Below are 12,391 nucleotides of genomic sequence, written 5' to 3'. Positions count from 1 at the left end.
TGAGCGGGTTTACAAATTATTATGTATTTATTGTACTACTATTTTCAGTTTCTTATTATCTAAATCTCTTCGAAGTTAATAGTATTATCTTCAAACCGGTGAATTGATTCATCATAGTATTCCAAAGGTAAGTCGTCTGCTGGTGGATGCGTAGGGAATGGTGGAGGAGTTTTTAATTTTCTTAGTGGTAATACTGTATCATACACATAACACATGGCTCCTGTTTCGCCTGGTATCCCGACGCCCAACATCCATAGAATATTGTGTTTCGTGTTTATTCTAAGCACTTTCACACCACGAAGTATTCTCCAACTAAAAAAAAATTGTTAATTTAAAATAAAAAAAGATAAAAAGTAAAAGGTTGCTTTACGTCTCACGCGCGCGCCGTGTGGACTGGCCACACGGCGCGCGCGTTGCGTCGACGCAGCGCTGCCGTTGCGATGTTTTACATACAAATAACCTAGGTGTTCACACGGCGCGCTACGTCGTAACAGCAGCGCGCAACGCACACATGACGGACAGCAGCCCCCGAGACGAAGAGGGAGGGAGCTGTTGTCTGTCATGTGCTCGTTATTTGTATGTAAAATAAAACAACGCAACGGCAGCACTGCATCAACGCAACGCGCCATGTGGACTGGCTCTAAGGTCTGAATTGACCCTAAGGTCAATTCAGACCGCAACGCAACGCGTAGATATGCTTTTCTAAATTTGTACTGAATTGACAGACTTCATTTGCGTGAGACGTTTTTTTAATCTGTCAAATCCATACAAATTTAGAAATACATAGACCACGCGTCGCGATGCGATCTGAATGAGGGATTTTCCTATATTTTTAATTTGATTGTCAAACAGTTTCCATTTTAGTAACTAGATGGCGTATGGGTAGACAACTATCGGTAATACCAGGGAATACCATTAATAATTGCTACAAAACTAAGCAAAAGAATGTAAATCTTGATACATTTCAACTTGAAAAAGACGCAATAATATTCCAATGCATAGGATAATAAAGTTATTATAACGATATTTGAGCTAAAATTCACGGAAGAAATAGCCCTATTTACCGATATTCACACCAAATTTCACGAGAATTATACATTTTGGTTTTGACAACATCTTACCTGCACTTGTGCAAGATAACGGATATTTAATGGCTAATATTTTACCAATAAAGAATATGAAAAACCACAATTTGGGAAAAAATAATAAAAACCACACCAACAATAAAAAGTAGAAGAAGTTTGAAAGTGACATGCCCGCCAAAACTCTTTCAGTTGTCAAGTTTCAGCTTGACAAGTTTTTATATATATACGCTGACATATCAGCGTGTTCTTTTTTATTTATTTATTTATTTATTTATTAAAGATATACCAACAACACATTGCGGCAACATTCATAATTAAAATCTACTACAGCTATGATAAGATCTAACGCAATAGTCTATTACAGGTATATACAGCTTGAACAAAGATTCTCCGTATTTAAGATAAAAGAAAATTAAAAACTTAAGAGTAAATTCATGCTTAAAAAATTAACCCTATTAATACGATTAGTTTACAATCAGTTTATATAAAGATAATAACAATTGGTCAATGATAAAAGTTAATAATTCTAATAAAAAGTCATAGGATAAAAATGAGTTTTAACATGATAGCAAATAATTTAAATCAAATCAAATTAAATTAAATTAAAATAAATTAAGTCAAATGAAATCAAATTAAATTAAATCAAATTAAGTTAAATACATAATTGGGATAGTCAAGCGTTACAATTTTTAGAGGACAACGTACATTTAACATTATTACTAAACTTTACTAGATGACAAACTACATTTAACTTAAACATATGTACAAATAATTATTAATAATCACAAAACTCAAAATAAACAATTCATATCAATGTCAAATAGTTTTTTTTTTAAATTTGCAAGGGAATCATAGAAAATGTCAATATCATGGTCGGCGAGTTTGTTATAGGAGCATGTGAGTCTGTTAATTGTAGAGTATTTACCTAGGTTAGTTCTTACGGGGATTGGTGTGAATGTTTTGTGAGGTCGCCTAGGAAGACAACGGGGTACGTGTATGTTGACAAGACCTAATATATTCGAACAGTCTAGGGTGCGATTAATTATTTTGTGAAGAGTGCAGAGATCAGCTACTAGCCTACGTTGCTCGAGAGAGTGGATGTTAAAGTGTTTCAGGCGTCTTTGGTAGTTAGCTCTGTAGGGACAAGACTTATCTTTGTAGGAGAGGTAGCGTGTGAAGGCTTTTTGAACGCTCTCTATCCTTTCGATATGAATTTTATAGTGGGGGTTCCAGACCGGTGATGCGTATTCCAGAGTACTGCGTGCTAGAGCGTTAAAGATTGCGATAATGCTATCTACATTTTTGAATTCAGCGGTGTTACGTTTAATAAAACCCAATAGCATCCATGATTTTGCTAGAATCTGGTTTAGGTGTTCAGCAAAGGATAATTTTTTATCAAGAATAACGCCTAGATCCTTAATTACTGATACTTCCTGAAGCAGCTGGCCCTGGATGAAATAACGGGATTGAATTATATTTTTTTTTGCGTGAGAATTTTATGTGGGCGCATTTTAGAACATTGAGGCACATTCTATTTTCATTACACCATTTCAGGAGAGCGTTAAGATCTGTTTGAAGAAGGATACTATCCTCAATTGATTTGATTACTCGGTATATTTTAAGGTCGTCAGCGAACATAGAGTACTTACTAAATTTCAAATATAACGAAATATCATTTATAAAGATTAGGAAGAGGATGGGGCCGAGATCAGAACCCTGTGGAACTCCAGAGGTGGCAAAAAAAGGTTCTGAGGAGTATCCATTGACCGTCACTCTCAGAATTCGGTTTTCAATATAGGAACGGAACCACGAGAGTAGCGGTTCCTGAATACCATACGCATGTAGCTTAGCGATTAATATATTATGGTCTACTTTATCGAAGGCGCTGCTGAAGTCAGTGTAAATAGCATCAATTTGCTGTCGGCGGTCCACACTTTTAGTAATGTCGCTTAAGTAGCTAACTAAGTTTGAAACGGTAGAGCGGCCTCTGCAAAAGCCGTGTTGGCAATCAGAAATTATACCTTTAAAGTAAGAGGTAAGGGCTGGGCAAATCAAGCTTTCGAAGACTTTGGCGAGCACGCTGAGCATTGAGATCGGACGATAGTTACAAACGTTGTTCTTAGGGCCTTTTTTGAAAATTGGGAGTATATTAGCGGATTTCCATAAGCTTGGAAAGATAGAGCTTTCAATGGATTTGTTAAATATGATTTTCAAAGGTAGAGTCAGGTTTTTGTACTTAAACTATTACCAGTGTAATAGTTTAAGAATTTTGAACTGGCCTGATCGCTTAGGTTTAAGATATTTTGATTTATGTCACACTTGACAGTACACTGATATTTTTTGGAAACACAACCCATATGTAGTCAGTGATGCCAACCTGCAGATAATTTCAGATCGGTGAGAAACCAATAGAAAATCTAGAAGTGTCTATCCTTACGCCATCTAGTTAAGATTGTTAAAATTAAAAAATATAAATGAAAATCCCTCATTGACCCTTATAGCGCCTCTACAAGATGGCCCAGCGCTGGCCCATCAAATGGCGCATGCAATGGCTATAGCTATACAATGGTCGCAACGTCTCTACATGATGGCCGTGTTCAGTTGTGACTTGTGATCAAAACGTCGTTCAAGATGGACGTGGAAGCATTAGCCGCAGCGGCAATATCTGTACAGCACATACGATCATTTCATTAACCGATTCAGTGCGGATCACACGAGAGCCGTGTCATACATGTTTTTAACGTGTGGCGTGGACACGTGAGCCGTGTCATTTAAAAAACGCTTGTATTTCCCTCAAATTACACTTTAGAAGGTTCTACTCTGAACAAAATCATCTTAATTTTCCACGTAGAACAAGGCTATACGCCTCTGAATATTCTGTGAATTGAAAAAAAGTAGGGGCCGTCAACCTTTTTTAAAAGGTGCATTCATTGCGGATTACACGGCAGCCGCGTCTTATGGGTTTTTAACGTGTAGCGTATGACACGTGAGCCGTGTCATTTAGAAAGCGATTGTATCTCCCTCAAATTACACTTTGTTTCTGAATATTCTGTAAATTAAAAAAAGTAGGGACTGTCTTCTTTTTTAGCCAGGCCGTACGCCCGCTGGACCCCCGCCGGAACGCACTCTGTTCATACATTTTGTTGTGGACCCCGTATGCTATCAGAATTCTGACGTGTCAAAATGTATTTTTCTGATCAGAAATTTGGATAATATGCGGCCGGGCTTTTTAGTAGTAAACTTTTAAGAAAATAAGGAAGTAATATTGGGAGCCCATATTATTCTATACCAGCTATTTAACCAAGCTTTGCTCTTAAAAATTACCTAAAAAAAATACATAAAATGGATGGAGGTTCAACGAAATCGGAGGTGAAAAGTTGAAAACCTTCACTGCCTTCACTATCTTAACAAATTGTAATAAGATACGTTTACTAGGTAACTAAAAAGAGTAAAATATAATTTTTATCAAAAAATTAAAACTGACTTCCAAGGTAAAAACAATAATAGTATCCTTATAATATGAACTAAAAAGTATTAAATAATTTTTCCTATCTAATAGTGCCTTTTTCCGAATTCGGCTAAACCTCAACATAATCTTCATAATTTTGAAGTCGGTGCCAGTTTCAAAAGTTTCAAATTTTCTGTCAGAGAAATGAAGATTCAGCTATATCAGGGTTTCTCAAAAAGCTGATTTCAAAAGGATGTCTTTGATAGATTTTTAGGCAGCTAGACAGCCGACAGGCAGAGTATTGCGAACTCTCACGTGAAGCGGTGAATTCCCCTTCCTAAAGGGGAGGGGGAGGGGGGATTTCAATATAAGTAAGGGGTTCGCTGTCACCTGGAAATTTAATAGTGGTTCGTGGAGCCGAAAGTTTGAGAAACCCTGAGCTATATCTGGTACTAACTTCAAAATGATGAAGATTGAGTACCGTACAGAAATAGTTGAGGTTTAGCCGAATTCGGAAAAAGGCACTATTAGATAGGAAAAATTATTTAATACTTTTTAGTTCATATTATAAGGATGCTATTATTGTTTTTACACTTGGAAGTCGGTTTTAATTATTTGTTAAAAATAATATTAGATTGTGCGCTTATATTTTTATGCGGACGATTTTGAGACGTTGATTGTGTAATGAATGACTAATGTGTATCTTGAGTTTTTTGTATATCAATGTCGCTGGGTCCCTTTGATGTGTGGCCGAAAAACCGACACCGCCGCCATAAGCCATCCTACGCCACTACATCCTCCCCACACTGGGTCCATCGTGATGGCCAACTAGGCTGGGCCATCTTGTAGAGGCGCTACACCGCCGCCATCCCACAACCATCGCTGGCGCCGTAAGCCATCCTACGCCACTACGTCCTGACCACGCTGGGCCATCGCAATGGCCAACTATGCTGGGCCTTCTTGTAGAGGCGCTATTAAGAGTCAGTTCACACGGCGCATTGCGTCAGCGTTGCGTTGCGTTGACGCAGCGCTGCTGTTTGGCGCATAGCCCACGCGGGCGCTGCGTCATCGCAGCGTCATTACGAGGCAGTCTAAGGACCAGGCCACAACATTGCGTTGCGGCGTCGCATCGCAAAAAAATACATTGCTTTTCAAAGGTTGTTTTTGCGATACGACGACGTCGCAAGGCAGTGTTGTGGCCTGGCCCTTACGTCATGTTTGCGTTGCGACGACGCAGCGCGCTGTGTGAACACCTTGGTTATTTGTAAGTAAAACATTAAATTAAATATGAACCAGTATGGTCGATCGTTGAATATGAATGATGACGCTAGCACCACAGTCCAGCCGGCAGGCATGAGTGTGCGAGGTTGCGCAGAACTTCATAATATTATATAAAAAAAACGCGTGCGGTGCGGCCTAAATTTTCATTTGACCTTTAGGGCTCCCGCACGGGCCACCGGCCATAACCACAAAACGCCGCTACGGGCATATTTCCTGTACTTTTCATACATTTTCTGACGCCGGTGGCCGCCACACGCTACGATTCACTTTACGACCAATAGACTAGCTTGAAACGGCGTTTGTCGCTGTCGCCTGTGGCCCGTGTGCGGCGACACTAAGACTGGGTTGCACCAACTAACTTTAAATTATATTTAAATAAATTAAACGTAAATTTAACTTTATTTTTAACTTTAACTACAATGAAAAATGTCAAATCTTTGGTTAAAGTTTATTGTGGTGGCTATGGTTATGGTTAAAGACGCCATATTTAACCATAACCATAGAGTTCGACAAGGTTTTAAATGCATGTGGCAAAAAAAGGAACTAACGCTGTCATCACTCATCATACAAAAACCGCCATTTTTGACAGTTCTCCTTTACCAGCAGCGCCCCGCCCACGCGCATTTATAACCTTGTTAGATCAGCTGTCATCTGTCAATTTCTCCGGACAAAGTTAAGGATAAAGTTAAAGTTAAATTTACCTTAACTATAACCCATGAATTTAACTTGAAATTTAGCACCAACCAACTTTAACTGTAACTTTAACTTTGACTACAGTGCAAAATGTCAAATCTTTGGGTAAAGTTAAAAATGGACGCCATCAAGACGCCATACTTAACCATAGTCCATAACTATAGAGCTCGACAAGGTTAAATTTAATTCCTGCTGTGGAGGTCCGTTAAATATTTAACAGACTGTTATATGAGTCAAAATAACAACTTTCAAAGAAAATAATATGCAATATCAATAAAAGAATCTGTTTTGACTTTTGAGTCTTTCCGCCATGTTTCCGCTACGTCCTTATTATTAATTATTTTCATAGTTATGAATAATTATTTATTTTCACTGTGTCAAAAATTCAGCCTTCGGATTTTCTTTGACATTAATAATAATGAATAATTATTTATTTTCACTGTGTCAAAAATTCAGCCTTCGGATTTTCTTTACGGACATTAATAATAATAATATAAAAATATCTATGGAAGCTTCACACTACGTCTGGCCCCGTGCTAAGTACCTGAAGGACTTGTGTTACAGGTACCAGACAACGGAAATATATTTAATACTTTTATACCATACATATATTTAAGATTTTTATTATATCATACACATATTTAATACACATCCAGACTCGGAAACATTTAAAACTTTTTGTTCCGTCGGTGGGATTCGAACCCGCGACCCCTGGCTTGAGCTACCAACGGGCTCACCACTGAGCCACAGAGGTCGTCAATGTGTGCGGCGCCGTACCGTATCACGGTGGCGGCTCGCGCCGTGTCTGATGGGGACGCAGCCTATATTTTTAAACGAGCAATTCTTGTATATATATATATCTATATAATCTCGGAATCGGCTCCAACGATTTTCATGAAATCAAAATTTTCGGGGGCGATAAATCGATCTAGCTAGGAATCATTTTTAGAATATGTCATTTTATTCGTGTTATGACCGAGCTAAGCTCGGACAAATAGCTAGTAAGGAAGAAAGTGACACATTGCAGCAATGTCGTATTAATCTTGTACATTGCAATTTCGTCGCCTTATAACAAGAATGAACGAATTGAGAGTTGTTCACTCATTGTACATTGCATTTACTAATATGCTGTTAAATTTTTACTGTGGGACATAAGTATTTTGACAGTCTGTTTAATTTTCTAAGGTCCGTTAAGTAATGCCTTGTTAGGATTTAACAAACAGAGGTTGGTGAAATTGGGTCTAACAGCTAACTACAATGAAAAAAATAGCATTTATATAATATCTACTGTCATGGTACCTAAATCTATGACAATAATAATAAATTATTACATATACACACAAATGTTTTATAATAATTATATTATAGGTAGCTGCATATAGACATAATATAATCCATACCTAATCACCTACATCAAAAGAAAATCACGTGTCGTGTCTGTGTAAACTGATTTATATGTTCGGTATTCATTTACCTAATAGGTACCTAGGTATAACAGTTTCCGTATGTATACCTTGCGTGGTATTATACTTATTTGATTTTGACAACCCTATTTTCGGAAAATCTGACAAGGTGTGGTATTAAGTCCACCTTCGCGCGGCGCCAGAGAGCTCAATGTCGGCTGCTCGCGTGCGGTCCGTTTGTTAATAATAATTATGTAGGCACATAAAACGGCGGCATTTGTGAACATCAAAGCAGTGAGATTATCTATTCTGTGGCTAATGTTAAAAATGAACGCCATCAAGACGAAAAAAGGAACTAACGTCATCATACAAAAACGGAATTTTTTACAGTTCTCCTTTCCCAGCAGCGCCCCCGCCCACGTTTTTATAAAGCCTTGTCGGACCAGCAATGTCTTCTGTCAAATTCTGTGGTCAAAGTTAAGGTTAAACTAGTTAAATTAGCCTAAACTATAACCATAACTTTAACCACGCCTCTGGTGCAACCCAACCTTATTGTGTTTGGTGTGGATTGTCCCTTAACATTACTTAGCGTTCCCCAGAACCCATAGCACATGTTGCAGTTACAAGCACTCCATACTTAGGAAGTTAGTTATAAAACTTGTCAATAAATAATATAATCTGCATTTTGCTTATCCACCTAATTTTTTACTGACAAACAAGTGTGTATTCAAATAGACTAGATCTAGAATCTAGATTATATTGTATTAAATTATGGGTGATGTCAAACTGTACCTGTTACCCATGTGACCTGGCATTTTGGTCCCGGGCCATACTCTTGCTTTTTCACCACCAGCTCCAATATTGCCAGGTCGTCTATGAGTTTTAGTTACACCATGAGAGGCTGGCATGCCTTTAAAGCCCCACCTTTTCATAACACCTTGAAATCCTCGGTCAATGCTGAAATTTCAAAAATCAATTTCATATTTCATAAAATTTACTAATAAAAAAAATTATATAAAAATTTTGGCTTACGTTTTAGCTCTAATATCAACGTAATCACCAACTCTAAAATGTGTAGCAAATAAAGGTGTTCCAGTTTGTAATTTTGCTTCTGGAGAAACCATAAATCTACATAAATGTTTCTTAGGTAGCATTCCAACCGTTGAAAATAATCCTGAATAATCTTTTGTGACAGTACTGGGGTCTACTGTTTCAGAACCAACTAGCAGACACCCTAAAGTTTTCTTATCTTTCCATTTCCTGTTTTTAATAACCATAGGATCATAATTTTCTGGAGGTATATACTTTATGACATGATTATCTACAACCTGCAAATACAATTATTGTTTCAATACAGGGATTATCTGATAATGTTAGTTTCAGTCAATTAAATTCTGACTTTAAGATCATAGGGACAGGAAGTACAGTCTTGAACATATCTTTGTGGCTATATCTATACTAATATTATAAATGCGAAAGTATCTCTGTCTGTCTGTCTGTCTCACTTTCACGCCAAAACTACTGAACCGATTGTAATGAAATTTTGTATACAGATAGTCTAAAGCCTGAAAAAGGACATAGGCTACTTTTTTTACTGAAAAAAAAGGGTTGTAAGGGGGTGAAAATGCGTAAATTTGTTCAAATTAAGTTAGTTCCAAAAATTCATACTAGATGGCGCCGTGCCATCTCCTACATCGCGCTGACGCTTGCTCAAAAGTCTTTCTATAAGAGGTGGTATCATCTTACATTTAAGTTCCGGTTTTTTTCGATTGTCAATTCTTTTCTCTGTTATTGAATTATAAATAACTCAGTACTTTGACGACCTCTGTGGCTCAGTGGTGAGCGCGTTGGTAGCTCAAGCCGGGGGTCACGGGTTCGAATCCCGCCGACGGAACAAAAAAGTTTTCAATGTTCCCGGGTCTGGATGTATATTAAATATGTGTATGATATAATAAAAATCTTAAATATATGTATAGTATAAAAGTATTAAATATATTTCCGTTGTCTGGTACCTGTAACACAAGTCCTTTAGGTACTTAGCATGGGGCCAGACTGACGTGGTGTGAAGCGTCCATAGATATTATTATATTATTATTATTATTTATCTATGCAGTGACGTAACCTTAAACTTATCAATGATAAATAGTTTATGGGTAAAGTTGTGTAATTGGGGGGCTAAATGAGCTTTAAAATTTGGCAAAAAATATAAAGTTTAATTTAAAATAAAAACATTGGATTTACTCAAGTTTCTTACAAAAACATCTACATACAGAATTAATATACAACAGTTGGCATTTTCTTCCTGTCCCCACTTCTCACAGATTTACAACTCATGTCATTGTAGCTAACTCTTCAGTCTCGGAAACTTTACAGCTTCATCGTGTTTCCAAACAGTTTTTACTAAAATGAACTTATGCACCTCAATTTCAATGTTAGTTTAATTCAAAAAGGAACCAATGGTGACAATTTCTTTAGGAATTAATTGTGATGGTAAATTAGTGCTTGCAAATTTGTGAGTCAACATACCTGTAAAAGTGTAGTTTGGAATTTTTTGCCATCTTTAGACCACATAGGGTAATTCCCAATTTTCCGAGCAATAAGTCCAACTCTACGCATAAAAGGATTCCATTGAACTTGTTCCTGTGTTTCACTTTTAACTAAAGGTGACTCTACTGAACATTGCAATGCAAGTTTATCTTGTTTTACTTCTTCAATGAAGTCTTTATTATCTTGCGTAAGAAATTCATTAGTCATCTACAATAATTAAAATAACGTTATTACAACTTACAGGGTTAAGAACATGGACTTTGCAGTTATTAATATATTGATAATAATAAATTACGATACATGGCAACTGCAATTCAAAAATACAATTTTTACATATTAAGTCTATGATTTTTACTCACAACTCTCTCCTTTGGCACATACCAGTGAGGTGGTCTGTACCTTGGCGGAGTATAATTTCCATTGCATCTTATTTGGCCTGTTGGAGGATTGATCCTAAAACAATTCAAGTGTAGGCTTATTGTGTGCTATTTTTTATCGCTGTTATTAAATTATATTTAATATAGATGAACAAACCTTAATCTTTTGAAAAGAGATATTAATTTAAACTTTGTATTCGCCATTTAAAAAAAATACAATTTTCAGTACAATTTAGGATATAATAACACCCCTCTTTTTTGTCGGGGGTTAAAAATTAGAAACAGGCCTAATTTTATACTAAAAGATATAAATAATTAATGGCATAAGGCAGCACGCTGCAACCAAATTTTTTCGCCTGTGACTTCTCCTTGGTCTTCCTTTTTTTTTTCTTTTTTTTTTCATATAATGGCACTTCGGCTATAACCATGCTATAACCATGTGTCGAGTATAATATTATGGCGGGAAATTAAAGAAGGTATCACTACATAATATTAAATATTATGTAGTGATACCCCTCCCGCGAGCGCCCCGCATTGGTAGCGTCTACTTCGAAACGGGCGTAAATCGCAATATTTTAATTTCACCATAACTTCTAAACCAAACGTCCAATTTTAATCATTCAAAGACCAAATATAATCTACATAAACTGTACTTAGTGATGAAATAATTTATTTTGATAAAGATTATTAACATGAGTAAAATAAATGCGTTTAAATTTAGTCCAAAAAAAAAATCAAGATTTTTAAATAAAAAAATGGTTGTTGTGCCTCATTTGACATAGATAGGTATAGTGTGTCGCGGACATTTTTGTAGATTTTTTTTTTCTGGTTGTTTCCGAAAAACTGAAATATCTTACGGAACCCTATATTTTCTAAAATAAAAAGTAGCCTATGTTACTCGTAAATAATGTAGCTTTCGAATGGTGAAAGAATTTTAAAAATCGGTCTAGTAATTTTTGAGCCTATTCATTACAATTAAACAAACAAACAAATAAAGTTTACTTCTTATGATATTAGTATATAAAGTATACATTTGCTTAGAACATTGTATAGTTCTATCTTTTATAGTTTAGGCAGCGTACGCAAAATAAGTAAATTTTCTGGTTGTTTCCGAAAAACTGAAATATCTTACGGAGCCCTATATTTTCCAAAATAAATAGTAGCCTATGTTACTCGTAAATAATGTAGCTTTCGAATGGTGAAAGAATTTTTAAAATCGGTCTAGTAGTTTTTGAGCCTATTCATTACAATTAAATAAACAAACAAATAAACAAAGTTTACCTCTTTATAATATTAGTATAGATTATAGAAGTATAGATTAGTGCTAAAAATATCACATCAATTAATAATTTGGCTATAAAAATTGCATAGCTTTTAACGTGTGTTTACGGATTCTCATCACTTGAACTATAGTTAATCGATATCATGAACTAATTGACTTTCTTCCCTGTATCATAATGTGCTTCGAAATAATCGACAAATAGAAATATTCAAAAAAATAAACGCACACTACTTGTATGAAAATATGCACAAAATGGCCACGCGATGACGGGCTAA

At 36.1% G+C, this 12,391-nt stretch overlaps 1 protein-coding gene across 1 annotated transcript; it reads right to left on the bottom strand.

Moving 5' to 3' along the window:
• Positions 1-11,165, bottom strand: LOC121725583 (39S ribosomal protein L3, mitochondrial). The gene is made up of 6 exons (XM_042112609.1): positions 10,992-11,165; positions 10,817-10,910; positions 10,437-10,664; positions 8,943-9,238; positions 8,703-8,867; positions 1-312 (listed from the first exon to the last, which is right to left on the bottom strand). Exons 1-6 carry the CDS (start codon positions 11,036-11,038, stop codon positions 60-62), a joined length of 1,083 nt encoding a protein of 360 aa, XP_041968543.1. The 5' UTR covers positions 11,039-11,165; the 3' UTR covers positions 1-59.
• Positions 11,166-12,391: the final 1,226 nt, after the last annotated feature.

This window comes from Aricia agestis, chromosome 1 (genome assembly GCF_905147365.1).
Source record: "Aricia agestis chromosome 1, ilAriAges1.1, whole genome shotgun sequence".
Classification (NCBI taxonomy): Eukaryota; Metazoa; Arthropoda; class Insecta; order Lepidoptera; family Lycaenidae; genus Aricia; species Aricia agestis.
The sequence above is the reverse complement of the archived record's forward strand: the minus strand, read 5'-3'. Positions and strand labels throughout refer to the sequence as shown.

Coding starts and splice junctions, on each gene's coding strand:
- LOC121725583 (XM_042112609.1), bottom strand. CDS start 11,038: ATGGCGAATACAAAGTTTAAATTAATATCTCTTTTCAAAAGATTAAG. Junction 10,911..10,991: donor TCTCTTTTCAAAAGATTAAG/GTTTGTTCATCT, acceptor GAATTGTTTTAG/GATCAATCCTCCAACAGGCC. Junction 9,239..10,436: donor TCCAAACTACACTTTTACAG/GTATGTTGACTC, acceptor TTGTATTTGCAG/GTTGTAGATAATCATGTCAT.